The following is a 24,232-nucleotide window of genomic DNA, read 5'->3' as shown; positions in this document are numbered from 1 at the left end:
CTACATCAGCGACGCTAAGGATGACAACCGAGTGTCTCTGTACTTACATGGCAGATGTTACTTTCTTCTGACTCATTGGCGCCAGGAACAGTTACATCAAATGTTTTGTCATCATGATACAAACAGCGAGAGCAACAAGCGATGTTTGACGGAGGCCGGCTTAGCGCTGTCCGCTGGGACGCGTCCTCCTCCCCTTCCCCGCAGGAGTGCAAATCTCCTCAAGACGAATTGGATTAGCATTAGCTTGACATGCGGCGGTGTGAATGAGTAGCTAACTTTCACTGCACGTGCTGGCACAACACGGTGACATCACCTCGGATGGTTACAAATTCCAAAAGTTTAAATTTTTTCTATGCCACTCGGTTATGTGAAATCGGTCTAGCTAAAAAAAAAAAAACATTAGGGAACAAATGATTTACGGCCATCAGGCATGTAAAAAAACACCAGCATGAATCACGCTGTTGTGACCAATGATGCCAAGTCTGAAGAGTCAACGAGGTCCCGAATGTCCTCAAACAATTTGATGAATGGAGAAACGCCTCGGTCAGGTTGTGACATTCCACATGGTCCCAAGAGACATGATGGAGAGGAATGTTTGTGCGGACAATCCGCCAGAGGCGTTGTGACCCTGACGGCTTGATGTGAACAGTTATCAAGTCTCAGGGGGGAGGACTCATCCGCCGTTCACGAGGATGCTGTTATGAACGACGGGGCGCTCTAGGTGAGTAATGCAGACATTACATGTAGATACACCGTGAGGCTCGCAACTACGCCAATTCAACAAATATCCTTCATGCTTGTCCTTCAATGAGCAACTCGCATAGTGATGCAGCTCGCATTTAAATAACTTCCCGCTAATCCTCCATCTTGAGTTATCCATCAATGCTTGGGGGGGGGAGAGAAAGTTAATCGTCTACCTTAAACCGCTTCCTGAATGATGTTCTGCATTTAGCTTATCAATCAAACAAACGCAAGCCAGTCCACCACAACATCATCAATCTGCAGCAAGCTAAGAAAGTAAAATTTTTCCCCCACTTGAAGCAATTATCACGCATGATAAACAATAGCAGCCAATTTTCATTTGAAGTTGAACTCATTACAAAATGCTTAAGAGTAATTAAAAAACACAGCCAAGTAGTAAATACCTGCGTCTGTGAAAGTGTCCCACTCCGAAATGATGCAGGCCGATTCATACTAAACTATGAGGTTAAATAATTCAGAGACAATTTGGGACCTGATCTGCAGTTGAGTTAAAATATTCAAGTGGCAGGTGTATGCGCTCATAATGGCCGCTGATATGATGCATCTCGGGTTGCGTGCGGGTAACTAGGAAGTCGATGGCAGGGGCTGGGGTCACGTGACTCCTCCTGCTCTGGCAACCTCAAGTAAATAAAGTCCCCATTTGGGTGGTTTACATGTTGAGGTGACATGAAGAGGTTTTGCGGTTGTTTCAGCAGAATAAAAGAAAAAAATTAATTTGTTCTGAGTACTATATATAGCAATTTAATAATATACGTATGTATATATGTTATTAAATTATATTTTGCTGAGTTTTTTCATAGCTGCTGCCTGTGACATTTTAGCGGAAGTCAAGAGAAACTTGTTGAGAGGTAAAAGTCACGTGTGGCTGATTGAGAACAGGACACCGGTGACACCACATGCTCAAGTTACCCGCCATTGTTTACCTCCCTGCAACAGCACAATACAGTAGCCGCCATGTTTTGGATAAATATTTGTGAGGAGAGAAATTGTTATAACAAACGGTCTTGTGAGCAAATACTGTAAAAAAAAAAAAAAAATTCTTCCACCATAATAACCTTGCACAGCACTTGACTTGTGTACTTAATGTTGTGGCCAGTGTGTGCACATGATTGCCTGGTTCAGTTTGAGTAATCTAATTTTCTGCTTCCAACAATCACGCTAACTCACTCGCCGTTTGAAGCCCGGCGGGAACGGCACGTTGTTAATTGGTCGGTAAGTCCGTGGCGAAACCACCCCCCCCCCCCCTCCCCTCCCCGAGAACTATTTAATCCTTTCTAAGGGGATATGAAGAGGCTTTGCGGTAAACCTTAGCAGCCACGAGTTGGGCTACAGTAACTTGCCCTTGTCACCCGGAGTAACCTAAAGACTCACATGAGCACATGGAAACTGTTTGCTAAATATAGTTTAAGGTCTAGACTGGAACAATATGGAAGTGATGTAGAGTAAAACAAAGGACAAAAATTGTTATTAAAAATATAGTGGATGCATTTGGAATACGGTCTCTCAATCTAGCATATTTATTGCAGCATCTTGTCAGTGAGGCACAAGGGCTTCCTCTAGTGGTACGCAAGATAATCACTGCCTAAATAGAGTTCAGTTCAAAATGTTTGCATTTAATCTGTGTTTCAAACAATTATTTAGCGATTTTTTTTGTTTAATTTTTAAGTAGAATACATTTTTGGAGTTTCTGATATTTTTTTGAGGAATAAAAGCTGTCTTGTTTTGATTATCACTAAGGGCCTACTACGTTGCTGTATTTCAAAATTAGTCGTAATGTTGGAAATTGGTGGTAGCGTTCTTGATATAAAGTTCAAGAAGCATTGTACTGTACAGTCCACCTATTTATATCCTGTCTACTTCCAATCTTATCGAAAATGATTTCAACTGTCAGTAAACAATGCAATAAATGTCTCAGCATGGAAATTTAAGTTGTAGCATGATCACAAGCGCTTCAAAAATTCTTTTGGATTTTCTTATTATGCTGCAGACGAAAGAAGGTTTAAATTCTTACCCTTGGTTGTTTGCTGCCTCATTTCCATTTCTAGGCTCTGTTAAAAGAAAAAAAAAAAGACACACACAAGTCTCAGTTTGTACGCGTGGTTACAAAAAAAAAAAAAAAGTCTTACCTTCCATAGCGACATATCCAAAGTAATTTCTCTTCACCTAGTCGGCCAGTTTAATAATTAATAATGAGCTTATGGACACCTGAGTCGAGCTTGAATCTGCGCGGGCGAAGACATCAGTCCACTCACCTGAGCAGGAAGCAAAAACAAACAAGGAATGGCCCCAGAATTGCTGACCTCAGCGCTGCTTTTCCCCAGGTAACATTCCTTTCCTCTCCTTTGGTCCACTTGGCTGAAATCACAAATAAAGTGTGGCTCTTGTTTGTTGCGCACAAGGCCTCTGTTGTTTACCACAGCTCAATTCAATCATCCAGAAAATGCACAAGTCACATGGTTGAGGAATTTGTTTGAGGCAAACACACACACACACACACACACACACACACACACACACACACACACACACACACACACACACACACACACACACACACACACACTCACACAAATAAACACACACACTAACAATGGAATGGAGTAACTATTATTCAAATCGGTCATTCTGCTTGAAGAAAACCTAACACCACCAGAAAGAGACACCAAAGGACACAAAGTCGTGTGCTTATATTTTATTCACATATATTACATCTTGCATTTAATGTCCAAGTTGTACTTTCTGGCCAAAATCAGAAAGTTTGATTCTGCACCTACAGTAATGTACTGTATTGTCTCTTCAATCATACACACGAGAGCTTTCCATCACAATTTACACTCATTGACTATTTGCTGGCGGCCATTTACAAAGTGGGTACTGCAAACGTGATGACAAAGTGAAACGTGGTAAACATAAAAGCAGCATGCGTGACTTCTGCAAGTTTTACTTTTTTTAATTCAAGTGTCAACTTAAACCAAAGAAAAAAAAATAACGGCAGCACGTTTGACGCCAGTAATACCGGCGCTTACTTTATCCTCACTCTGATCAAAACGTCTCACAGGCACGACTGGATGAACTTACTCTGCTCCAAAAAAAGAAAAATTATTGAAAAGAAGCTAAGACACTTCAAGAATAGCGGCTCAAAAGATGTCATGCACAGTGTAAAGTGATGAGTCTCCCAATTTAAAATAAAAAAAAAAAAAAAGTCAAAATATAATGTTGGAATGAAACTACAAATCACAGCTAGGTGACATTTTTTCCAATTGACTTGATTTACAATGTTCTGCCTTATTCGGTAGAAATTTTAGTCACAGCTTTCAGTAAGTAAACAACTCGAACTGAAGTTGCTAAACTGTCTTTTATATCAATTCATGGTTTGCCCTCGTTTTAGCATGCGTTTTTTGGTATAATAAATCTGACATTGTTGATTGTTTATTCTTTGTTAAAAAAATACATGGGAAGAGGACCATGAAAGAAAAATTAAACTGCAAAACTATTGAGGGGCAAAAAAAACAACAACAAAGCGCAAATATATGGTTTTGTTGAGCTTATTCTCCACACATAACCAGAAAAAAGAAAAAAGCAGAGCTCAGGCAAGACTTCCGTGAGTGTAATAACGTGGCCGCGTGCAAGTCTTAACCAACATTCCCAGCGACCCAAGTAAAACCGCAATGCGCAACCTTCACAAAAAAGTTAAAATTACTTGAACAATGAGCAGCAGCATTTATTTAAATATCTAAAACTTTCAACAGCCAAAAAAAAAAAAAAAAAAAATTCCTGAGGATGGATTGCAACTAGACCCACAAAAAGAGGTTTTTTTTTTGCTCTTTTGCAAAAAAACGCCATAGTGTGTTGATGTCATATAGTAATAATGCGTCTGCACCCGTCAGGAGCTTGAAACCCATACCAGAACTGGGATTAAAAAGGGATATTCATTAACATCATCAGAAACGGTGCATTATTGCAAGGATAATCATCATATATAAGTTTATATCGTATATCCAAATAAATACCAAAGCCTTCTACAGTCTACTCCAAACAACTCTGGGAAAAGTTGTGCTTTTTTTTTTTTTGTTTGAATTTCATGTGTCCTAATTATTTTTTTCCCCTCTGTTGATAACGACATGATAAAATAATGAAACGCACACACGTGTTCATCCTTCGGGCTCGTGATTGTACGCCAAACTTCACGCAAACTGAGGTCATGGCACCGACACTAGTGGAAGATTTTGAGTGGAGTCAAACATGGCAGACACTCGGGCAAAAAAAAAAAAAAAGAAAAGACACAAATTGCAAATAGACTTCTTCTTTGTGACGGGCTGCAGTTTTAAAGTGGGGGTGGGTTGTTTTGTTTAGAGTCCATTATAGTGAGGCCCCCAACGCTTATTGATGTGATCAAAGGTGTGTGAAACCCACTGTTGCTCCAACACTCGATATCGCTCTTCACACAAAAAGAGAGGTTTTCCACGGCTGAGAGAGAAAATAGGGAGGGAAGACAAGGGTGAGCTCTGGAGGGACTGAAGTATTTTTTCTTTCTTTTTTTTAAACTATTTAAATCTAACAAATTTAACTCATTGGAATGAACGAAAACACCACTAATTTGTTTAAGCCCCCCTAAATATATGCAAATCTCTTTTTATTTGGGGCTCGGACAGCACCGACATAAGCATTTTCTTTAGGTCATCCGGTAAGTTGATAGCCTGTCTTATTTTTTAACATATTACACATTTCCAATAAAAAAACTACAACATTTCATTGTTAGCAATACGCTATTATTATTATTGTTACGCTAGTATTATACTGCCCCCTTGTGGCATGCCACTGGGCACTGAAGCATGAAATAATGATTCGCAAACTTTGTTTTTCTTACGGGGTAGGAACAAATTGGAATTTTCATTCATTTCAATAAGGACGCGGTGCAAGCCTTCATTTCAATCTCCATTCTAAGCTAACTGTCAGCAGTGTGTGTGGGCAGTACCGTAAATCCCGATCCTCCTCTCCGTGGGCATCGAGGTAAACGGAACCCCAGAGACAAAAGCGATGTCCACGGATGATGATGATAACCGAGGCGTTAATCAGTAGAAAGATACCCGTCGCAGCGCCACAGTGTTGGGAGTGCTACGCAACGAGAAGCATTGTGTCAACACCGACAACGTGGAGCTGCCATTTCAAAAGGGGTAACGCTCGAGTGACTCACCAAAACACATTCACAGATACCCTGCTGCTTGCAGCAAACCCCTTTGAGACAAACAAAGGCGCCGCAGACGAGGCAGAGCGCGGGGTCCTTTGGCACCTTTTTACAAACAGTGCAGGCTTTCCTGTGGTAGTACTGGAAGATGATATTGTAGTTGTCAGGCAGCTGGAGGAGGCGGGGCGGTGCCCACTGAGGATCCTGAACTAGCAAGGTCTTCACATGAGACAAATGAGAGAAAACATTTAGCTGGCCCCACATTTTGCACAAGCATTTGTTTTCGTTCTAGGTTGAGACAGAAGTCCAAGGTTGCTTACCAGCGCTTGCTCTGCCTGCACCTGAGGGAGCCTTTTGACCTCACCACACCACTGCGTGACCAAGTCGAAAGCGCCGACCGCCCACTCCAGACACGAGGCACTGTTCACAGGATTTGAAGCCATGGAGGCTGCAGGTGTGAGCCCCAAGCACATGGCCAGGGACGAGAACTCTTCCTGCTCCTGGGAATGTCAATAGAATAGAGTCAGAAAAAAAGTATGACAATGACATTTCTGGTGTTTTGACCACACAATAATCTCATCACTGTTGATTACAACTAATTTAGGAAAAAAAATGGCGTCACTAAGGACTAGTCACCAAGCAGCCAGTGAGGTTGTCCCCGTAAAGATGATGCTGCAGAAGGCAGGCGAGGCGAAGGAAGGGCAGGCAGTACTGCTGGAGGCTGAACTCCACAGACTGCGGGGACCACACGCTGGAGCTAAGCTGCAGAGGGGACGGACGGCGACAGTCGATCAATAACCAGATGACAGCTTAATGATAATATAGCTTGATAAATATCTCGGAGTGAGATATTTGTCGAATCACTGTAATGTATTGTTTGGCGGGAAATGCGTGCAGGAGCTCACCATGATGTCTTCCGTGTTGGCTGCATAAAGACTGTCGCATTTGGACAACTCGCTGATAACGTGACCGAGCAGCGCCTCAAAAGATGTGTCTGCATTTGCACGGGCCTATAAATAAATAAATAAATAAATAAATAAATAAATAAATAAATAAATAAATAAATAAAAAAACAATGAAATCTTGATCTTATCAACACACAGCTTCGACTGCTTGGAAGAAATAAATCAATAATGTGAATCTAATCTACAAAATAAGCAAATTCCTCATAATAGTTTTTTTTGTTTGTTTTTTTGTTTTGGTTTATTTCGAACATTAAAGAAATACAAGAAAAAAGTAAAATACGGAAAAAACTGATAACGCCATAGCACAATAGAAAAAAGAAAGAAAGAAAAAAAATGACAATGCGTTATAATTTTCCCTTTATCGTAAAATCATATTTGTTCAAAAGGGAGTAGAAGGAAGCCTAAGCTTATCTGGCTCTACCCCATGTGACTACATGTTTGTTTGATTCTGTCAAAATGTGTCCATAGTCAGATATATTAAAGAGGAAAAAAATATATATACGTATATATATGTATATATATATATACACACACTATGTTCTATGTACTATGTTCATCTTGTTTTCAATTGTCAATTATTTTACTGGTTCTTTTATTACAAACAAATTATTTAGGTTTCATTACATACACGTAATGAAACCTAAATAATTTGTTTGTGATAAAAGAACCAGTAAAATAATAAGCAAATTCTTCTTTGACAACGTTCACTTATAGCGGATTGACTAAATATAAAGAAAAAAATTCTTCTATAGGAATGGACTAACTTGAAAATAGATCAAGTACTAAAACATGATGGAAACGACGACAGTGTCTACTTGATTCATTTCTCAAATGACTCCTTCAATAGGCGAGTCATTATACTGTGACGGATCCGGACAAAGCTTGCATGGCGGCCTTAAGTGTTCTCACACCTAATGGGGCGTAAAGCCAGAAAAAAGAAAAAAAATATTTCAAACTTGTCACGCTAACCTGACGTCCACTGTGACATTTCAACTGCATTTACATCATGCTTAGTGTAAGATGTCAACGACTGTCCACAACACTACTGAATGTGTGTTTCAAAATAAAATTCGTATTGCTAGGCAGGTTGGTTGCAGGGGTGTCAAACTCATTTTTTCGCAGGCCGCATTGTAGTCATAGCTTCTTTCGGAGGGCCATTATGACCGTCAACCCAAATCAATTGTATGAGCACCTCATGTTATATGCAGTAAGAGCTACAAAACAAACTGACAAATAACTCGTTTTCAAATCAGATGAGTAAAAACTGGTCAAATATTTAAAAAAACAGATATTATTAAAAGTGAAGACAATTTGCAATTCTAGTAATGACACAAATTTGAAGCACAATTTGTCTTCGCGGGCCACATAAAATGCTGTGGCGGGCCGTATCTGGCCCCCGGGCCTTGAGTTTGACACCTGTGGTATAAAGGAAGCGCTGCAATCATTCATCACGCGCAAGGTAGAAGAATATAAAACAGAAGTCTTATCGCATCCTTTGTTCAAGATTTATACAAGCCAGTCCGAGCCTTGTCTATGTCATTTGCGTGATTGTTTAGTAGTGAGATTCCAAACGTAGATCAAAGACACATGCAAAGTTCGCTTTTGACATTCGAGCCAGCCGCTCACCATTTCCAATTTAATTGGGTGAAGACAAATAGTCAATTAATGCAACACTCTCCAGCAGTCACGCTATTCAAGATAATGAAGATCAATATCGTCGCCTGTGGAAAGCGCATAAATGAAACGGAAAAGGGCTTCATTCGTCATAAACAATGATTTACGGACATGGTGCCTGCGAGCGCATGCAGAGCACAAAAACAAAAGAGATCATTCATGGCTGGCCTTTGACCTTTTTGGCTGCGCCAGTTGAACACCAGGCCTGGCTTTCTTCTGGCCTCAGCTTGGTTGAGAGCGCCGCCAGCGCCTGGATGAACTGCAGGTTGTAGAGCATCTTCACCACACAGGTAAAATGTTCTGCAGGGGGCGAGAGAGAGTTAAATAAAACGTGACAAGGCGCATACACAAAATTGGCGTTTGTTTATGAAATACCAACAAGATATAACAACACTGATGTATAATAAAAGTACAGATTATGAGCCCATTATGTTTTTCGCTTCCTGATTAGCTCATTGTCATGTAATCGGATCATTTATTGTGTTTGTTAGTCACTCAATTGCAAATCATTACATTCCCCCCGCGAGGTGTAGGTAATTTTACAGACGAACTCCAGCTTGAATAATCCCGATTTCTATGTAGCGAGAGTCTGCCTTGTCCTTGAAAGCAGTCAATCAAATTGAGGCAGTAATAAAATGAGTCATTAAACATGAGTGCAGCTTGACAGCGAGCTCTTTAGGTGGCCGATGAAGGAGATACTGCGACAAGCTTGAAAAGAAGGACACGCCGACCCAAAATCACCCTTGAAAAGCATTTTTTTCCCTCTGTACCTGTGTGTTTGCTTTTGTCCTTCACTAAATATTGAAAAACTCGCTTATCTGCTGTTTTTGTGCTCAAGCTAAAACACAATCACCTTCTATTTGCATTTTTGCGCCAAGCGACCATGTTGGAATTGAGGGAAGGAGCTTCATTTGGTCAGGTTGAATGTAAACAAACGACTTTGTTGCCATCTTGTGGCATCTATTGGCAATCGCGAGTCTTTTTGGTGTGCAATTAACCTTAAAAAAAAAAAGGACAAATTCAGAAAGTATACCTTTTCGCAGGGGCTGCGGCATCGTGAGCACAAAGATAATCAGCAGGGATGGAACATCTCGAAACAGCATGGGTACTTCAGGTCTTTCCTCATCAAAACCACTGCAAAACAAAATGTTGTCATGTTTCTTTTTCCCTCCCAGCATTAAAGATGAGTTTTGTTTTCTTGACAAAAAAAGAAGTCATCAAACAAAAGTGTTTGCCTAATGCATTCCTTGTACAGTTTTGTTGTGTGCCATTTCCAATTAAGCGTCGTTTTTTTCCTGTTGACAATTAAACTCTGCACTCTTGAGAGGCCTCGGGAGATTTGAATGAGAGGGACTGCACTTAAAGTATAATACCCTCCATTACCACAGCACTCAGCGGTTAATTCCACAGTGCATTGATGGAAAGCCTTTATGGATGCAGCTCTCGAGCACGGTGCACAGTATGTATTTTTTTTCTTCCTCAATTCTTTCCTCTCCCACTGATCAAATAAAAAGGGCTAAAATGCATCTCTCTCTCTCTCTGTCCTATTTAGCAAGCCTGGTTCATCTCGGGGCCCCCCTCGGGGCGTCAATGACACAGCTCGCCCCCGAAACCTCGACAAAGTATTTTTAAGCGGCAAATGGCCCCTGTGAGAATACGGCGTGCCTGCGAGCAATTTTAGCATAACAAGTGTGAAAGCAGCATGAGGGGAGGAGCAGCTCTCGCTTTGCAACATCTTTTGTGAACATGATAATAATACACCGCCGCACATCTGTGACTAAAGACGGAAAAGATAGCAAGACAGGGTCTTGTGTTTTTTTTTTTTTTTTTTGCTTAGTGCATTACAGAACGAGGGCACAATTGGGGTCTGTGCTGAAGTGCTGTGCTGGTGGAGAACACGCAGCAGCGGCGCACTGAATTAGACGGGGGTCGTTTCGCTCTCTGTGGAGTGCCCGGTAATTTGCCAGATGTAGCAATTATAGCGGTAGCTATGGAAACCCTACATGGTCCATTTTCTGTATTTAGCTTCTCTTTTGTGCGATGGAAAATCTGTTGGGGGCAGGAGAGCTGGTGTTTTAAGAAAGGTCCTTTGATTGCTTGATGATGTCAGGCAGCAATGTAGCAGGGATGGAAGAGGCAGTGATTTGCTTTTCTTCGCCCCCCCCCGAAAAATCTTTTTTAGAAAAGAACATTGCTCACTCTGTCTCTCTGCTTTGTGTAAGTTGAGTCAGTTTCGTCCAGGGGTTGTAAGCTGAATCAATGCTGTACAGACGCATGTGCATGGCTAACACATGAAACAGCTGATCTGAAATAGAAAAAGAAACAGCGTTATTTTTACCTCGTCAAATATATTTCCTAAATTGTGTTCACATGGCTCAGAATAACAAAACTAATTTATGACAGTCATATAGCAGAGAGCAGGGAGCCTATTTTGTCATTATGTGAAGCTAGTAAATTGAACTAGCAGTTATAATAAAAAAGTACAATTCGGTTTGAAAACAAGTTCATTACGCGGAGTTTTATAAGTAATTTATCAGGTGCACAACTCATGGCCTATGTTTTTTATGCCTTTCACAGGAAAGTATGTGACTAGACTGCAGAAAAGTGCTTTGCAATACAGTCGGACTTCTGTAGAGGCCCAATAATTGGAGCAACACTGCCCCCTATAGGAGCATTTAGGCAGAGCTGAAGAAACTCCACGTTTTTTCCCCCTCTCATGTCAAGAATTAAATTGATACTCAAAATTGGAAAAGCAATGTTTTGTGGTGCATGAAATCAAGAAGACTGCAATTTTCAGATTAAATCAAACAAACAAAAAGCATACAAGAGCATCGTCGCACATCAATAAAGCTGTTAACTTGAATGACCTGCACTTTCTACATTGGCTACAAGGCATCATTGGAGCGTACCAGCCGTTCACCTGCAAATCAGTTCCATCAAGAAGAGGGAAGTGAACACTAATGCATAGCAAGTGAGGGAATTTATCTGCTTGGTTAATGTCGCTCAGAGCCTCAGACGGCTCTACGGTGAAGCTCCTTGCAGCCACTCGGGGACGACAGGCCATTTGTCTGCGGGAGCCTCAACTTTGACAGGTTCATTTTCAAACTAAAAATAGTGTGTGTGTGTGTGTGTGTGTGTGTGTGTGTGTGTGTGTGTGTGTGCGTGTGTGTGTGTGACGCAGCCTTTCATCTGCCCGCATCACCTGCAACGTCCACACATTTATCTACGCGTTCATTCACAATTGATTGAAGTTCCAAATTTAAGTCATGACTATGTATGGTTGTAGTGATAGCCCAGCTTTTTTTTTTTTTTTTTTTTTTTTTAAAGATTCAGCCCAAGATCACTTCTACCTTCTATGTTAGATGCTTTTTGTCAACCATGACACCTGGGCCATCAGTAGTAAGATAGCATCTATCGTTGTTTGGGTTCTTTTTATGGCTCAGGAATGACACGGATGGATGAGTTGGAACTTGCAATCTGACAATTTGTAATAGAAGAGAAAACGTACACTCATAGAATTCAGAATTTTATCCCAGGAAAATAGTCTGGTCTGACTTCCTCTGATTTACTCAAACGGGAATTACTGGGCGCCCTCCAACCAATCATAACTAATCAATATTAAGTAGGTAGCATGTCAGAAGAATGTACAGAAATTGATTTGATTGTATATATTTCCTAAAACCATTATTTTTTCATTTTAATGGGAAGCCAACATGTAAAACTTCATCCTGCATGTCATTCTAATAAAATGGAAGACGGTGTGACTAAATACTTACTGAGACAAGAGCGCTTGGCGGCCGCAGTGGCACCACCGCTACACAAGTTGCCTCCCCGGTACACCAGTTCTAATTCCAGGTTGGTCCTGCGGAGGCACAATTTAAAAAAAATGCATATATACTCAACCTTTAACAGTCCATACTGAACATCGATGGATGCTACAAAAATAAACGTCATCCGTCTCCCACGAGCCATTTCTATGGGCCAGCAAAGTGGGGGCCAATTCTTGAGTTTCCTAAGAGAGTGTGTGTGTGTGTGTGGGGGGAGCAATTTCAGATAGATAATGCAGCCACAACAGAGCTCCATCTGGCTTTTGCTGATAAGAGCACCCTTGTGACAGAGGAATTTTCCCCTCTTCAGGCAATTTGCGCTGTTCATTGAACTTCAGAGAGTCAGGGTGAAGGGCTGAGGGGAAATCGTAGCAGTAGGTGAGCAAAAGGTTTTGGAATACAACAGGGTACCTAAGGCCATTCAAAAAGTGTTACGTCCTGTCGGTCACAGGAGTCCAATGTGACTCTTACCTTGCCAAGGAGTACATGAAGAGGAAATCATTGTCAGGGGATCCAGGGTTCTTGCCATAGTCCATGTACTTCTTTTGGGTAGTGTTCTTAATATCTTTGATGACCAACTCCATCTCTTTACTCAAGTTGGACTCCATCTAGGGATGAATTGGAATTAGCACAACAACACCATTAGCTGTTCAAGGTCAACCACGTGTGTATATTGCTTACTGGGAAAAGGCCTAATTTGTCTTGAAGAGCTTCCACTTCCTTTATTAGCACACTGGTTTTTTTGTTTGTGGGAGTGTGCCACGCGCCGGCCTCGGAGCTTCGTCCCGGTCGACACGGAAGGACGCTGTTGGCGAATTGACGACAGAGCGGGCAGGTGAACTCGCCCTTGTCAACAGAGAATCCTTGTAGGACCTGATCATTCTAAAAAAGGAAAAAAAATGAATGACCTAGCGGCAAATCAAGCGTTCATTAAAAGTCATGGCTTTGCTATCTAATCGATGGCATGATTAATGATGCTAAATACAAATCGATTCTGTTCCCATCAATCAGCTAAACAAATGGACATATATCATCATCACATTATAAGGACGAGCACGTTGACTTTACCCTCAAAGATTCCATGTATGACTTGTGGCAATCGATATGCAAAGTGTGTCCGCAGGTCTGCACGTAGACGCCCCCGTCCCAACCGATGGACACCGACTGCAGGCAGGAGCTCTGCAGCATCGAAAGGGGGGAGAAAAAAAAAAGATCACATCCATCAAGTCCATCAGTCATATTAATAACTTCAAAAATAAAACTAATGCATGCTCGAAATTGAGTTCGACTCTAAAAGCATTGCGAGTGCTTTTTAGACAATTTCCTCCTAGTCTGGCTGATTTTCAGGGTCACCTACATCCTTGAAGAACCGCTGTAAGAGGGAAAGTCGGACGTCATGAGCCACGGCACACGTGTCGGCGGAGTAAATGTGCTCTTCGTCACTGGTGGGGAGATTCTTTGCCTCTGCGTTCTTGCAGCGATGTCCGAGCACTGAAACACATTTTCCGAAGGCTTATTAATTATGCTTTGGACAATTCAAAATGTTGACTCAACTTTATACTGGGAGGAAATTGTTGTATAATATGTATGCTGTACCCGACGAGGCCTGCAGGAGAACAACGAGGCCAGTGGGTCTGTCTTCGGTGGAAGGTCCACTCTGTCCACAGATCACACAGTCATAAAGAACTTCGGACTCCAACACGTCAGACGTTCCCAGGTCCATGGCTGCCTCCGTTTCTGGTGATTCTGGCACAAATCAAATTATTCAAAGAATAAATATCATACAATAGGCATATTTGTGCTTCAGCTCAAAATGATGATCTTCACCTTTACCTTTCTGCACTCACTAGATGTCCCCCGATGAAACAAATAATTACTCCATTATAAACATATTTTACCTGACTGAACATTCGATTTTCTAAATGAGGTTTAAATGTTAAGAACTGCGTTTACCGGTAAATATTGAGCATAAATGTCACCTTGTGTTGATTTATGACTCTTGGGGAGAATAGAAGTTAGCAAAAGGTCACTGTGGCAGCTTTTTGCCGCAGGCTGCCTCAGTGCTTGTGCTCGCACGCTGAAGGTGAAATGACAAGGCAACACAAATTGTATTTTTCCAGCATCAAGGCTCCGTAACCTCCAGAGTGTACAAGTGTTGTTTGTGCAATAGATTGAATACGTCTCAATATTGAGCTTGTTCAAAGCGCTTGTGTGGTTAATGGAATTACTATTCGGTTCTGTAGTTGGCCGACCCGCCTTCAGCTTGAAGGCTGCAAAAGTTGAAGGCTGCAATGCACCAAAGTGTTCAGATAACCGAACATTAGAGACAACCCCCCCCCCCAAAAAAAAGGCTTAATAAACCTGAATCACTAATACTATGCAAAAATAATGCCCACTGAAATGTTGTATTGTATTCATCTGGGCGACACGTTGTTGCAAGGACGCAGCACAGTGGGCTTCAAATAAAATCACAGCTCAGCAGGAAGTGTGTACACAGAGGTCACAATAGTCCGCCGTCTAGTCGCGGCAGTCATTCTTCATTCACTAAACATACTGTCTCAGAGGGGTCCCTGGGAGTCCAGCCCACTATTAGCACAAACATCCCCTGTGCCCTCTACCGCCAGCCTCCCATGACAGAATTCAATTCTCCGTTTGGGCTAACAGGCCACAAGCTCACCCTCACCTAAGAACATTTCTAGAGGCCCCAGTGTTGCAACTCTAAGGTAATAATGTGTTTAGAAAGGTCTTGTATACATCATTTATGGGGACCTGGCAGAAATTTTTCTTACCAACATCCATAGCTGTCTCCATGAAACTCTTCTGTCTGGAGGCAAATTCGGCAAGCAGCTTCTGTTGCCTCTCTCGAGCCCTCTGACGCCTGAGAAGAAAGTATTAGGAACTAATGCATTGCTCTTATGTGCAAAGTTATGCAAGAAGTTCAAAAAGCACATTTTAGTGTTGTAGCAGAAGGTCTCCAAAGTATCAAATTGACACTTTGAGGACACGCATTTTGTCAAACTAATGATTGCGTGCAGATGGGGTTGTTTTGAAAGTGCTCCAGAAATAAAGTTGAGATGGTTTAAAAGCCGGGCTCTGAACTCCCAAGCTTACTTGAAATTAAGTCTCTCATTTGGGGACATAAAAACCACTGACAGCTCAATCACTTTCCCTGATGGCTTAATGAGTGGCTCCTCATTTCAATCTCCTTGGGGATTAATGCGCTGCTACCTGATGGTTGTCAAGGGAGAAGGAGAGAAAAAAAAAACTCCAGGACATGTCAGATGAAGAGCATATGTATTTTACAAGTCTTCATCATTATTGGGGAAACTAAATTCATGGAATTTGTATCAGTGTTGGATACGGTGCATATTTCACAATATAAATATATCAAGTGGCTTAATGGACCTGATATATATATATATTTTTATAGTACATAACTATTCTGCAAAGCCACTTGATTATAGTCTCAAATAGTCCGTTCTCCCTCTGGGAAGAGCCAAGTGAAGGCCGATAAAGTGCAGTGTTGAATAAATAGCAAATCACATTAATGGAAATCAATTTGAGGAGGTGGAGGAAAAACAGTGTTACCTTTCTTCTTTGTCCATGGCTTTCTTGTCTGTTGGACTGTTCTTTTTTGGTGGCACAGGAGGACACACCTTTCCGCAAATGTCTTGGATGCTCCGCTTGATTTGGCAGCTGCGCGTGGCCGCCTTGGTGAGGATCCGCTCGATGGCCGTAATGCCATCGCCGTGAGCTTGACGGCTGGTGTCCATATTATCTAACCAGGATTCCGACAGCGAGTTCTGCTTGGACGACAGCTTCTGGTGCAGCTTGACCAGGAGGGAGAGCATGCTCTCCCTTATCTCCAGGATCTCAGTCACCAGCTGCGGGGGCGTACCTGGCGGCACCCAGCGAGTGGACGAACTTTTGGGCCTGACGACCAGGCTGGCCTCCGAACTGCTGCGGTTGATGATCTCCTGGAACTTCCTTCGGCGCTCTGCTACCAGGCTGAACACCTGAGCTTCCCGCAGGTTCTGTTATGACAGAAGTAGATATTGTTATTATTTAATATTTTATTTATCCAATATTTATTTACTATTTATTTATTTATTTATTTACTTATTTATTTGCTATTTATTTTTTATTGATTAATTTATTTGAAGAAACTACAACATTCCCTTTTTGATAGAGATTTTCTGGGACTATTTTTGAGATACAACGTGCGCATCACAACACAAACTATACAAAGAGACTAAAGACTACTTCCTATTCCACCTGCACTTGGGTGCGCCGCTAAATCACCATCCCTCAGCCTGACAACGATAATAAACTAATGGACTGAGATGGATTGGAAGGATCCTAGTCAAATAGGTACATTGCACATAAAATGTCAAATTAAATAACCATTATAAAAACTCGGCCAACATTTCTTTATCAGCCTTGCTGATAGTGCTACAGACAGAGCCATTACCCGGGGAGTCATCGTGAAGTGCCCTACCCATCTGAAGGATTGCCACGACCCGACCTGACAAAAGGACCCACACCGCACCGTTAAATAAACATACATCATATCCCCCAGACACGGCAACATCAATCAAGCTGACATGCAGTTAAAAAGTGTTTACCCAAACCTGTATTACACACATAATTAGTTACAGCAGGGGAACTGCTGAAGCATGGCGCCATACAAACACCAAAGCACACCCAGGAAGACCAAACACATTCGCAAAGATTTTTTATTTTTTTTTTTAAATCAGCAAAAGGGTGCAAACCGCTACCTCTCTCCAATTGGCTGAAAGACGCCTGGAGTTCTGCGAAGTGAGGACATCACAGTGAACCAGGAGACTGAGATCGCAAGTTGTTTGACGGAAGCTGTTCAGTCCTTTACCTGGCCATACGAAGTCGCTTCCGAGCTGGTGCTGGGCGGAGCCTCGCGCTTCACTTCGGGCGCCGTCTCGGGAACTCGAACTCTCACAAAGTTGATGACGTGGTGCAGGTTGGAGATAAGGTTGGTGCCGGGGAACCAACTGTCATGACAGTGCTCTTCAATGCAAGGCTCCTGAGAACATGAAAAAAAATAAATACACATTTGGTCTGCGGGTTGACATTGAATTGCCATCAATGTTACTAACCCTTACCTCATCTTCTTTGTTATCTTGAACCTGATTGTCCAAGCCCAGCTCAATTAGGTAAAGCACCATGCACAGCACGTGTTCAGACATATTCTGATGATCCATCCATATCTAAAACAAAAATACAAAGGTACGTACGTACCTCCTTTGTGAGAAATAATAGCTATGCAATATTGAAGTACTAACCGTCAAAAGGAGTAATGATCTTACCTTGTAAAGCAGAGTGAATATCACAATGTGCAGGGTCTTGCAGTGCAATAGTTTGATCAGGCCTTTGTAGCACGGGTGCAAGGGCGTCCTCTCCTTGTAAGGAGGCCATGGGTTGCCTGTGTGAATGCCTGACTGCTTTAAACTGGGTGGTGTAAATCCCACAGAGAAGGAGAGAATTACTGACATAGCCATAACGATGTGTAAGCTATCAAAATATAGTGATAAACATGACAAATATTCATTGATAATAGATAAGTGTAATATTTATAGTCATCCAATATTGTGTTGCCAAGCAGCAGCTCGCCCTCAAAAAAGTGACGACAAAATGCAATTAAGTATTGGCGATCCATCTAAACTTTCAATTACATCTCCACCCAAAGGAGAAGCATTATACAAAGGTTATCTTTCCCCAATCCAATTGCAAACATGGCGTTGGGTAGTAATGGTATTGCCATTTGTTCCAATAGCATGAAGAAGGTGAACGCCGAGGATTTGTCTTCACCGCAACTGACACATTTCTCTCAGGACCGCAACCAAAGGGAGATTCCCTCAATTCTATTACAATTTTGCCTGAAATATGGATTGTTCCCCGACAGCTATTTAATTGGAAGCAATTCTAGTAGCCAATGGACCTGACCTTTCTTATCATGTCTCTCCATGAACACTAACAGATAGATGACCCGACAACACTGAAGAGGATAGCATGTGTTTGGTTTGCCAGAGAAGACAATCAAATTATTTGCGCAAATGTCAAGTTCAACTTACAATGCTGAATACCGGTCCATTGCGGATTGCACGTCGCGTCGGTACACAGTTCTGAGAACAACCATGATGGGGTCAAACTCATTCTCCCACACTTCAGCTGTTTGAGGGGAAAAAAAAGAAATGTGCCGTGTTTCCATTGTTACTAATTCTGCTTATGCGAGTGGAGTAAGACTGCCACCAGGTGGTCGGATGATAAAACTGCACATTGTTTCAATAGTAAATAGAATTTTAATCGACTGCGAAACATTGCACAGATTAATTATTTGATCATCATGACTTTACTTTAATAGCGCAGCCTACCTTTGGGTGTGTACATGCCCTGCTGCATGGAACCTCCGGGCTCAAACACTGGTGCTTTGAAATCGGCCACGGCAGAGAGCATCTCCTCAAAACTGCAGCTCCCTGGCACGATGCCACTCTTCGGATTGGGATTCTCAGGAATCTGAGAAAACGCGCTTAAGGAACATCTTGTAAGCTTTCACGTGGCGTCTCTTGAAATTGATTGAAAGGATACAAGGTCCAACAGTGAGCTGTGGGTGCGATCATTCATACACAGCTGTGAGACCATCTCAGCCCGAAGGATCTCATCGTCTGTCATCCCTGATGGCGAGAGTGAGGAGACGTGGCATTCAAATTCATAAAATCAACTGTGTCATCAGACTTTTCTTTCTCAGCAGCCATCAGAAGGTCATAATTTACTACGAGAGTGGCGCTGTCAGCATTGTGACATTCTTTGTTGGGCCACTTACCTAAATGAATGCGAAGGCTCGTCAGGATGACTAAGAAGGTCAAAGCGCCTTCCAGCATCGGTCTTTCCTGTTCAGAATCTAACACGGCGTTCTGATGCTGAGACGCCATAGTTAAAAGATCGACCACTTTGAACCTGTGGATGGCAAAGATAATTCTTTTAACCATTATGTAATATGACAGAAGCAGAAAATGCGATGATTGGAACGCACCTCTCAAAAACACTGGAGATAAAGTAGTCAGGATCGAGTCTTGACGCGCAAACCTGCAAAACAAGCGGATGAGAATCTACATGTGACATCACGCATATATGAGCAAAATGTCCGATGTTTACTCCCAACCTGTAGCAGATAGATGTCGGGGTCGATCATGGAGTTACAAAAGTGTGACTGCACGTAGGTCATAGCTTGTCCTTTAATCTGCAAGCCATTTCTGACCCACATGTTGCTGTGGATCTCTGACAGACATGCCTGCAAGCAAAAGTTGCAAGTCATATTATTAGGACTCATCCGAGGTCATCGACTCGCAGAAACGGAAGAAGAAGACGCCAAGCATGCGCTACCTGAATCTGCAACGGATGCACCATGATCTTCATCAGCATCTCTTGGTCAGGGAGGAGGCTGTCCAGGTCCAGGCCTTGGCACTTCACAGCCTGGAAATTATTCAAATAAACCACTTATTACATTATGAGCCACTTATTACGCAAATGTGAGGCTCAGCGGTCACGCATTCTACTGCAGTTGAACATACCTTACTGAGGAACATGGCATAGTAGCGATGGAGTGGCAAGTGAAATGTCACTTGATTTGGCAAAGGCTGCAAGAGAAACGCAAGCCATGAGAAACCTGGAGAGAGAAACGCCCGTCTGCCTTCCGAAAGCTGAGCCTTCTTAAACTTACCTCGTCGTTGAAGCTGATGGCATCGAACCAGATCTGAAGTGTCTCCAAACAGTAGCGTACCACAGTTTTAGTATACTCCTGAGTCTCCTGAGGACACACGTGTTCAGTAAGTTCACCTTGGAGCGTCGAGTCCAAGTGTGACAACACGGCCAGAATTTACTTTAACTTTGCAGTGCGTCAAAAGTCCCCACATGGGTTGCGCGCAGGCCTCCAGCTCAGCCGCGAACGCCGCATAGTATGTCTGAGATTCAAATTCCACATGCTCGTTCAACTCCCGCTTATTCAGGTTCATTCCTGTCAAGGCAGAAAATTACAAAGTTTAAACAGAGGCCACCTGCTTGATCAAAATTTTTTTTTGCATCTCGACCGTGTTGGCAGGAAACGGGCCTACGACGTTAGCAGCACAACCGAGGACATAGTAACCCCAGCAAGAAGACACTCGAGAGTTATTTATAGCGCCGTGACTGCACATGGCAAGCGAGCGGCATAAAACACAATTCTAATTCGGTGACACGGGCTCAAGATGTGTCAGGGGTCACCAACAATCATTGCAACAAAACAAATGACACGTATTGGAGGGTACAATTAAGGACGTACCTTGGAAAAAAGACACAAAGCTCATCCACAGCATCAACAAGGAATGGTCTTCAAGAAACTTTTTGGCAACACTTTGGTGTGATAAGATGTTGATAAAATCACTAACTAAGGGCCAGTATGTGTTATTCTTCAACAGAGCCTCGCTGCAGTTCACCACAACATGGCGACTGTTTTCTTCATCTGGAAGAAAAAAAGGAGGTATAATTCAAACCAATGAAGGCCCGGACATTGTGAGTTTTCAAATTGACTAGTTACCCTGAAGTTCACTTTTAATAAGGCAACTCTCCATCATGTAAAGGAGGACAGTGACCATGATGTCCAGCAGCTGACACTCCTCGGTCACATGACGAGCCAGTTCCTCATTGCTGAACAATTGCACGCTGATATGTACAATACGGTTGGACATGGTGTCCGACTCGTGACTTTTCATCAGGGTTTTCATGATGAATGCGTAATGCTGAACAAATGTTTTGGTAAAAGTGATCTGCCAAAATAAAAACAACATGAGTTACATTGCTGCAAAACAACGAGATGATAAATTGTTACTCACCTTGTAATCTTGATCCGGCAACATGTTCAGCAAGAAGGTGACCTTCTTCTGAGGAAACTCATATTTGATTGTCCAAAACAGGAGCTCCTCCAAAAAACATTTATGCTTCAAACATTCAATGATAGACAAGTCTGAGGGCGGGAAAAGACGCATAATAAGAAGAGCAGTTGACAAATGTGTATTTTCTTCATATTACCTTTTGTACTGCTACTCAACTTGACCCTCTTTCTCTTGCCGACAGATTGTCCAGCGTCTTGGTCCTCCTGCAAATGCGGGGGAAGAAAATACACTCTGAATAAAAATCAGTGCAATCTGATCATTTGGATAATTTGGAATAAATAAATAAAAAAAAAATGTTTACAGTGGAACCATTAAAGGCAGGTTTGATGGATAATAATGTTTACAAAAAATCCCTGCGCAGTTAATTGAGATTTTATTATAGCGACAATTCGACCCTTATGAAGATCAATTTAGATGATCCATTGTAACATTTGAAAACAGGATTTTTGTACAAACCTCTTTGCTCGACTCATCTGGGCTCCCCGGTGCTGCGGATCCTAAAAGTGAAAGTTGATCATAGCTAGTTCATGAAGACTGTAAAGTCAATGACTCGAGAAATAATATTTGATATAAAAAGTCTGATAGGGAAAGGCAACAATGTGATGAAGAAGAAATTCTCACCCAGTAGAGCGTCAGCGCCTCCTTCCGCCCCGGCTTCACCTGTACTTTGGGCCTTGTCCTCCACAGACACCAAGCCAGAATTCCTCAACGCTGCCAAATACTTCTCGTAGTTCTTTTTAGCAAACAAATTGTCTGCTTGGCCTGAAGTAGCGGTGTTAAAAGAAAAGAGGACTTAGTCATCACCTGTGTAACGTGCTTGCTTTAATGTCATAGCAAAACCGCATCGAGCAGTTACCCATGCTCAACTCCTTGAATGTTTGCTGATTGGTCAAAATCTTGGTTAGTACAGTCCGCATTGCTCCGCCCATTTTGGTGAGCTCTTCCAGGAAGGAGATTTGAGGCTCCAGCTGCTGAAGAACCTTTTGTAGATCTCTCTCAGTTGAGCTGTCTGGTGCGGGGGAGATAAAAAAAAAAAAAAAAAACACGAGGTATGACGCTCAGCTCTTTGTAAACATGATACCGGATGTAAACAAGATCTTGCGCAATTTATCTATATCTGCATTTAATATGTAATAAGATACTAGAGCACAGCAATCATAGCTTGGTTCAGAAATCGGAGACTTCACTTCTGTTGCGTGACTGGGTCATATAAAATGTTTTATTTAACTAGTGGTAACTAATAACTCGTCCTTACCTGCTTCTGTATAGCCATCCCTCAAATACTGTAAGACAGACAGGATAAAGCGAGGGAGGACCAACTCTGACATCATCAGAAGATCTCTGGGAATCGACGGGATGTTTTCTCCTGTTCTCAACCGATGCCGTCTGCAAAACCTGTTTTTTTTTTTTTAAAAACAATGACATTCTGTTGCAAATGGATACCTTTGAGAGCAGCCAAAAATATGTGCCTCTCTTTAAGTCACTCTGAGACAATTCTCAGGCATTTTTTGTCAATTCATTCACTGAAAAGTCAAATTCAAGTTTAATTCCATTTTAAAAAGCAATATTCAAATGAAGAACATGTTTGATTTTGCCATAATGTCTGATCGGCCCCTCACAGTACAACATAACATTTTGATAATTAATTAGTATATTTTTTAAATCTAAAAACTAACAATACTAAGCGTCTGTTCATGGAGAGCACTGTCTCATCGGAAAGAGCAGGTGCAGATTTGATGCAATTGTTGTTTTACAATGAGGCAACATCATTCAACCATGCCTCCACAATTGGACGTTTTGTGTTTGTTAGTTTATCGGTTCTCTAATTACCCAACTATGTCTAAATAACCATATAACTATAAGCTAGAATGATTAAGTTCAAGTTGCTAAGTGATGTTCACCATGGATGGATTCTGTAATTGCCCATTCAATGCTAACTAACATTGTCTCGCCCATTACAGACAGGAAAAGGAAAAGCGAAACTGTAATAATCAATGTGGATTTGTCGTCATTAGAATTGAAGTATCTCACCAAATGACACAAAGGTTGTATTCGTAGTTGACGACATTTGAATAAGAACGAGAAGCTCCCTTCCAAAGAGCACCTGTCACTGGCTAGCTTAGCTTAGCATATTTTAGCTTAGCATGGCTAGTCGAAAACTTGGCTTACCCACTCTCGCGCATGACATTACTGTCTCCACAATCACAGGCCCCGCCAGCCTGGCTCCGGAACATGTTGAAGTCATGACTCGTATGGTCTCCGTTGTTGAAGCACTCGGCGCACAGTGACATGCAGGGGGAGATTCCACAGGTCCGGCATCGATACGCCACGAAATTGGCCGTCCAGACCAAGCCGCACAGGGTGGCGTTGTCATAAGAGCGGACGGTTTTGCAGAACTCCTCGAATGCTTCGCCTCCTGCAATTAGACATTTACACCAGTCAAGCGCTTCGGTGTCCGTGGCTGGTTTTTCGGGATTTAGCACGTCATCCAGGAGCTCGTGAATTTGTCGGAGCGCAGCGCTGTTGTCAGTCCGCTTTAAGTCTGCCTTCAGGTGGGCGGCAGTAGCTTTCTTATCCCGGCGTAACAGCGACGCCGCCATCATTCGCTGGCTTGTTGTCCACAAATTTATTTTTGTTGTCTTGCGTCCATGTTCACGCGCGTTCTCGCGATACTTTCCGCCGTTAGTGTTCGTCGTTTTATTTTTTTATATAAAAGGGAACTGCAGCCTACGTATACACGTTCGAAAGAAAAAAGTTGCAGTTTCACACTTAATTTACGTATATGCTTAGGTAGTTTATTTTATGGAAACTCGATTCCCAGCTTCGTTTAGACGCATCTATTTCCGTGTGCTTGTCAGT

General features: G+C 42.1%; 2 protein-coding genes and 1 long non-coding RNA gene across 10 annotated transcripts in view; 1 reads left to right on the top strand and 2 right to left on the bottom strand.

Moving 5' to 3' along the window:
* The window catches only part of myo3b (myosin IIIB), a 45,199-nt gene extending 41,924 nt beyond the window's left edge, over positions 1 to 3,275 (bottom strand). For 2 of the 7 annotated variants that reach the window (XM_049727457.2, XM_049727460.2), the window contains exons 1-3: positions 3,015 to 3,274; positions 2,889 to 2,925; positions 2,774 to 2,810 (exon numbers count right to left, since the gene is read on the bottom strand). In XM_049727457.2, coding sequence (XP_049583414.1) covers positions 2,774 to 2,810; positions 2,889 to 2,895 — 44 coding nt within the window. In that variant the 5' untranslated portion in view covers positions 2,896 to 2,925; positions 3,015 to 3,274. Of the gene's footprint in view, positions 1 to 47; positions 565 to 1,145; positions 1,328 to 2,773; positions 2,811 to 2,888 lie in introns of those variants that run through there. The other 5 variants (XM_068651546.1, XM_049727461.2, XM_049727458.2 and 2 more) reach the window with 5 other exon arrangements.
* LOC125973436 (uncharacterized) lies at positions 455 to 7,252 on the top strand. Its single transcript, XR_007483150.2, has 2 exons — positions 455 to 721; positions 6,240 to 7,252. It is a non-coding gene; the product is annotated as an uncharacterized lncRNA (long non-coding RNA).
* On the bottom strand, positions 3,440 to 24,046 carry ubr3 (ubiquitin protein ligase E3 component n-recognin 3). 2 transcript variants are annotated; one of them, XM_049727446.2, is made up of 40 exons: positions 23,543 to 24,046; positions 22,629 to 22,768; positions 22,230 to 22,382; positions 21,995 to 22,135; positions 21,830 to 21,870; positions 21,510 to 21,576; positions 21,314 to 21,444; positions 21,019 to 21,247; positions 20,764 to 20,943; positions 20,327 to 20,460; positions 20,167 to 20,253; positions 20,018 to 20,083; positions 19,830 to 19,919; positions 19,609 to 19,737; positions 19,480 to 19,532; positions 19,270 to 19,403; positions 19,035 to 19,120; positions 18,821 to 18,962; positions 18,521 to 18,617; positions 17,756 to 17,897; positions 17,552 to 17,656; positions 17,302 to 17,472; positions 17,192 to 17,224; positions 16,002 to 16,447; positions 15,203 to 15,291; positions 14,010 to 14,159; positions 13,771 to 13,904; positions 13,482 to 13,592; positions 13,095 to 13,295; positions 12,885 to 13,021; positions 12,363 to 12,448; positions 10,786 to 10,891; positions 9,620 to 9,720; positions 8,762 to 8,886; positions 6,853 to 6,957; positions 6,584 to 6,709; positions 6,268 to 6,447; positions 5,957 to 6,166; positions 5,738 to 5,877; positions 3,440 to 5,229 (listed from the first exon to the last, which is right to left on the bottom strand). In XM_049727446.2, the coding sequence occupies exons 1-40, from the start codon at positions 23,974 to 23,976 to the stop codon at positions 5,112 to 5,114; spliced, it is 5,550 nt and encodes a 1,849-aa protein (XP_049583403.1). In that variant the 5' UTR covers positions 23,977 to 24,046; the 3' UTR covers positions 3,440 to 5,111. The 2 variants fall into 2 exon arrangements, with proteins under 2 accessions (XP_049583403.1, XP_049583404.1); XM_049727447.2 differs by lacking the exon at positions 17,192 to 17,224.
* Between the last annotated feature and the right edge of the window lie 186 nt (positions 24,047 to 24,232).

Source organism: Syngnathus scovelli, chromosome 8 (genome assembly GCF_024217435.2).
Source record: "Syngnathus scovelli strain Florida chromosome 8, RoL_Ssco_1.2, whole genome shotgun sequence".
In the NCBI taxonomy this organism is placed as follows: Eukaryota; Metazoa; Chordata; class Actinopteri; order Syngnathiformes; family Syngnathidae; genus Syngnathus; species Syngnathus scovelli.
The sequence above is the reverse complement of the archived record's forward strand: the minus strand, read 5'-3'. Positions and strand labels throughout refer to the sequence as shown.